The 5,731-nt window shown below is 38.3% G+C and overlaps 2 protein-coding genes across 2 annotated transcripts; both read left to right on the top strand.

Annotated features, from left to right (window-relative positions):
• LOC107633712 (protein FAR1-RELATED SEQUENCE 5-like) lies at positions 1,472-2,299 on the top strand. The gene is made up of 2 exons (XM_016337314.1): positions 1,472-2,020; positions 2,117-2,299. Exons 1-2 carry the CDS (start codon positions 1,472-1,474, stop codon positions 2,297-2,299), a joined length of 732 nt encoding a protein of 243 aa, XP_016192800.1.
• Positions 2,324-4,304, top strand: LOC107633711 (protein FAR1-RELATED SEQUENCE 5-like). Its single transcript, XM_016337313.1, has 3 exons — positions 2,324-3,643; positions 3,749-3,829; positions 4,113-4,304. The coding sequence occupies exons 1-3, from the start codon at positions 2,324-2,326 to the stop codon at positions 4,302-4,304; spliced, it is 1,593 nt and encodes a 530-aa protein (XP_016192799.1).

Consider the following 5,731-nt stretch of genomic DNA (forward strand, 5'->3'; position numbering starts at 1 on the left):
GTAGTAAATTATATATAATAGAGAAAGAAGAATGCGTGGCAATATAAAAGAGAGGAAGAATTGTTATTGGTTTTTTTGTGTATCCGTATTATCACAAATCCATGTTCTATTTATACTTGTCCAAGATTCCCCTTTTCAAATTACATTAATATAAAGTCTATCCTGAAAAAACAAAGCACCGCTCATAGTTAATAGGTGGTTTCTTCCAAACCCATGCCAATTTTGTGGGTAAGTTATCCTTACACATGTGTCATCATCTCAGCCATTGATCAAACAAATTTTCAACCTCTCATTAATTAATGTAATGTAAAAGTCAAAGCTCATAATGAATGTATAGGATGAATATGCTACATTGTAATGTATGAGTAGTTGTTATATATTGATACTGTATAATGTATTGGGAAAAATTTACAATTAAAATTTCTACACTCTAAATTGATTTCTTAACACTAAAGACCTTCCTTTTGTTCTTCAAGTTCAACATGCATTTCTGAGAAAAAGAAGACACATAGGCATTAGTGACCCAACCCTCATTTTTTGGCCTTCGTTCTATACTCTCCAACATGTTATTCAACCCCAGGACCTAGGCACATAACCACTGACCCAACCCTCTTCGTTTTCTATTTTTCACTTCAACCACAGGTTCATTCTGTTATCTGTGGTTGCGGGAGCCATCACTGGAACTCTGTGGTTGCGAGAGCCATCACTTGAACTCTGTTTCCATCGGTTGGGCTCCGCTGTCGACTTAGGTGACGCCGAAGGATGACCTCTGTGTGCTTGCATGTTGTGAATTTTGTGAACCTAGTAGGTTTACATCTGATCACGAAGAAGCTGTTGCAGGTGGAAGGGGTTTACCATCCCCATTTCTCAGCCGGCTACGAATCACATGCGGGTGTTTAATTAAGATTGTCTCCCTCCAGAAGTTCAGTTCTTTACTCATTGGATTTCAAGCTTCGGTTGTCATCAAGGTATCTCCGTTTCAATTTTTTTTTAATAATGGAGGTTAGTTTAATTTTAATGGAAGTCTCTGTCTTTTAAACATTTCTCTGTTTATGGTGTTGGGTTTGAGTTCTGGAATTAGGATTTTAATTCACATTTGCCAGTTGTATGCTGTGGCTAGGTTTGGGGCATTGAAATTAAAACGTTATACTTGACTCTTTAACAGTTGGCTTAGGTTAAGTAGACTTGGTTCCGGTGACTGTGGTTTTTTTTTAGTAGTTTAAGTTAGCTTTATGTAGTTGCTGCCATTGGTTCTGTTTATTCACATTTTGTTTCACCAACCTGGAATTTGGCAGGGGTAAAATTATGTCCAAAAACGAGGATGATGTGAAGAATGATTTTGATAATGATTTGGGTGATGATTTCGATTATCAACCGAATGCAGAAGATGATGCTGAAGACGACGATGTGGATTCACTGGATTCTACTAGCAAGAGTGAAGAAGTTTGTGGTGTAAAAAGAATAGGATTTAATGGTGGAGGATATTTGGAACCTGGAGTTTAGGACAGAGGATGAGGCTTGCCAATTTTATAATGCTTATTCTTGTTGGCATGGATTTGTAATGAGGAAGGACGACGTGGTTAGGGATAATCAAGGTAGAATCATTAGCAGGCAACTTGTTTGCAATAAGGAGGGCTGGAGGAATATGAGGTATCTTGATCTGGATGATAGATCAAGGGAGGCAAGGTCACTAACGCGAACTAAGTGTCCAACTCGGCTTAGGGTAAAGCTTGACTACGGCTGCGGTAGATGGAAGGTAACATGTTTTGTTGAATCTCACAACCACGATCTGACGCCACCCCAATTTGCACATCTGGTTCCAGCCAATCGTCGTCTCACTGTCACTGATAAAGTCCAAGTGGAAAATCTTCATAATTTTGGTGTCAAGACCTGCCATATTATGGGGTATATTGTGTTCCAGAAGGGTGGATATCGTCATGCTGGCTTCACACGCAAAGATTTGTACAACCACATTGATCGTTATCATCGGTCAAAGGTTAAAAATGGGGATGCCAATGCGGCAATAAACTATTTGATTGGCAAGTCAAACAACGATCCGCTGTTCTTTGGAAAGTATACGTTCACTAGTGATGAAAGGCTCGAGCATATTTTTTAGGCAGATGGACAGTCAATTATCAACTATCACTGCTTTGGAGATATTGTTGCCTTTGATTCAACCTACAAGAAGAATAAATACAACAAGCCTTTGGTCATTTTCTCCGGATGCAATCATCACAGGCAGACTGTTATCTTTGGCTCCGGCCTACTATCCGATGAAACCACAGAGACGTATAAGTAGTTGTTGGAAACCTTTGTTGAAGCGATGGGTGAGAAAAGTCCTAAAGCAGTAATAACTGACGGAGACCTTGCAATGCGAGATGCAATCAAGAATGTTCTTCCTAATGCGACCCATCGGTTATGCGGATGGCATCTGCAGAGAAATGCATGTGAAAATATAAAGAATCCTAATTTCCTGCGCAATTTTAAGGGTCTTATATACGACAACAACGACCACAGAGACTTTGATCGGAGATGGGAAGCCATTTTGGATAAGCACAACCTTGTTAGGAGTACCTGGATGGAAAAAACGTATGAAACTCGTTCGATGTGGTCCCATTGTTTCCTCCGGGATAAGTTTTTTGGTTACATAAGGATGACATCACAGTGCGAAGGTATAAATTCTCTCATCAGCTTTTATGTTAATCGCAAGAACACCCTCATTAACTTCATGCATAACCTGGATAGGGCCTTAAAGGAGTATAGAAACAACGAATTAATCGCTGACTTTAAGTCTCAGTGCTCAGAACCAGTGATGATTACCTCGTTGGAGGTATATGAAAGATCTGCATCATGTTATTTCACTCGAAACATTTTTAAGGAAATTCGTAATGCGATTCAGAGGGCAGGGGCTTTGAATATCAAGGTACTAAGCACAACATTGGACAAGGTCGAGTTCAGTGTGACTGCTCTCGGAGACCCGGCCAAAGATCGACGGGTGGAAGTCGATAGAGGTAAGAATCTGTTCTCGTGCTCGTGCAAGCTGTTTGAATCACGTGGTATTCCCTGTAGTCATGTCTTCTGTGCCATGAAGTTCGAAAACATACTTGAGTTTCCAGATTCGTTGATCTACAAAAGGTGGACAAAGAATGCAAAGAACGAATTTATTAGCACACAAATGCCTGTGAATGATGACGTCGAAAGGGTCTTAAAGTTTCGAATTGGTAGATTGGCATCGAATTGCAACAAGCTCTGTGATATTGCTTGCAAGGATGTTGCATACTTTGATGAAGTCCAATCTGAACTTGTCAACTTAATTATCCGCCTGCAGTCACGCAAACAAGGAAACTCAATGCCTAATGTTAACGTGGAAGGCATCAACGATCCCTTTGTTGTGAAAAGTAAAGGAGCCCCTTCCAAGAGGTCTTCTTGGAGGAAGAAGAGAGCATGCTCTAATTGCCATAAGTACGGTCATTACTACAAGCGCTGTCCAGAACTGATGCAGCATAGTGTGGAAGGTAACCCCCGCGATCGATCAGACGGCAATGCATTAGCCAGGGACTCAGGTTTTAGTCCAGAAAGGTTTGCTAATTCTTCGAGGTCGTTCTCAGTTAAGTCCGAAAATCACTCAGGACCTAAGACCAAGGTACGATTTGTTTATTCTAACTACGCTAATGCTGTGAAAATCTTCTTCGGTAGGGTGTCCCTTTAAAAACCATTAAACTATGTGAATGTTCCTATGTTTGCGCAGCCTTTTAAAAATGCTGGAACAAGGAAGTTTACGGCGACAGGTATGAGGAACTGGAAGGGTAAAGACAACACTTTTGTTGAGGTAATTTTTGTGAATGTAAACCTCTAATATCTGTGATATGAACTGGGTAAATTAATGAAGATCTCCTTCTTCTTGTTTAAAAAAAATTATAAAACAGCGGAACCTCAATGAAAGCAGTGAATCCATTGACATCGCATCCATGAATGGATTTTTCAACAAAAATCTCTATTCGTTAACAAAGGTGCGATGCGTAAAACTCCTGTTAACCACTTTGCGATGAATGACCGTTACGCTTTTATGCATGATTATGGTTTCTTATTGGGGATTATGATGTCATAACCAGGTGAAGGAGTCACAGGAGGACAAGGGACATTCATTCACAAACTATGAATGCGTTAATGATGTCATGGATGAAAAATATGACACACCACATGTGCAGATTGATGTCCGAGATCCATCACTATCGTCAATGCCTTGTGGCAATAAACAAGGATCGTACATGGCATTGTTCGCATCGATGCATAGGACACTTTGACCAATTGGAAGAATTAGTCTTATGAATTTTGTGCAACCCAAATATTTGGTTCTATAAGCATGATTAGTCCTGATTTACTGACTGCAATGTATTTGGCATTGCTTGGTATTAAGGAGTATTAACCTGTTGTTATTTACGTTAACTGTGAATATGTCTATTATGATGATAATTATCTTCAAGAATATTTACATCTTTTGCTTACATTGCTGTATTCTAGCATCAGTTAATTGTGGTTGAATTTTGGGTAAGGAGTTGCTACCATTGTGATTATGCAATACAGTTGATCAATTAGAATTGTGTTAATTGATTTTTTTCCCCACTTAGTGCATTAGGATGATAATCATGTTCAATAATATGTATGTATTTTGCTTACATTGCTGTATTTTAGCTGCAGCTAATTGTGGTTGCATTTGGTGTAAGGACTTCCTACAATTGTGATTATGCAATACAGTTGATAAATCAGAGTTGTGTTAATGGATTTTTTTCCTACTTAGTGTAGTTGATTTACCAACCAAATTCTTAGATTTCATGGGTCGTATGCTCCAGGGTTGAATTGTTCATCGATGGTTGTACCAATGTTGTGTTACCTATGTTGTTTTACTTTCAGGTTGTGAATCTATTTTGTTATTATGGATTTCCTATTTTCGTCGGAAATTTTGTTTAGGGGAAGTGGCGCCCTGTATATGAAAACAGTTTCAAATATAGTGGGCGTTTCTTGTACCGTTTTAGCCGATTCGTTATTTGTCATGAATCTGTTATATATAAAGCAAAAAACATAAACACAAACACATTTATATTTGAGCATATCATACTTTTGATTATTAGGAACAATAACATTTTGAAGATGCTAATCTTAGATACTGACAGAAGATAACATTAGGAACAATAATACTTTGAAACCCTGCGGACATTTCCTTTAAGTTTAACATTAGCAAATCTTTCTATGTTTTCAGCTATTTGCCTACAGCATGACTTTGATAGGCAGGGTTTTGCTTCCTGGGATTTCTGCCTGAACGTTTCCAAAATATTTTCATCTGTCATATGTAACATTGTAGACTATTATTACCTGATATTAAAAATTAATAAACAATCACTGTAACAAAAGTATATGTGAAGACATTTCAAGAAAGCAAAGACTGTAATCATTATAATTACTTGATTCATACATCCATCTGATCATGCAACTCAGCCATGTTGTCACCCAAAACCCACAGTCGCCTCTTAAAAAAAAAGTTCAAATCAATTTACACACCACATTCTCTCTCATTGTATTGTCTTAAATAGAAACCGGAAAGGGCTATCAAAACCTATGGCATAGAAAGTTTTAGCGGAGATGGAATGAATGTATGGGATGCCTTGAATGTAAAATGTAGCAAGAAAGAAGATGATAGTATTTGGTTGAATGCACTCCAAAATGGACTTGTAGA

This window comes from Arachis ipaensis, chromosome B03, assembly GCF_000816755.2.
Source record: "Arachis ipaensis cultivar K30076 chromosome B03, Araip1.1, whole genome shotgun sequence".
Taxonomy (NCBI): Eukaryota; Viridiplantae; Streptophyta; class Magnoliopsida; order Fabales; family Fabaceae; genus Arachis; species Arachis ipaensis.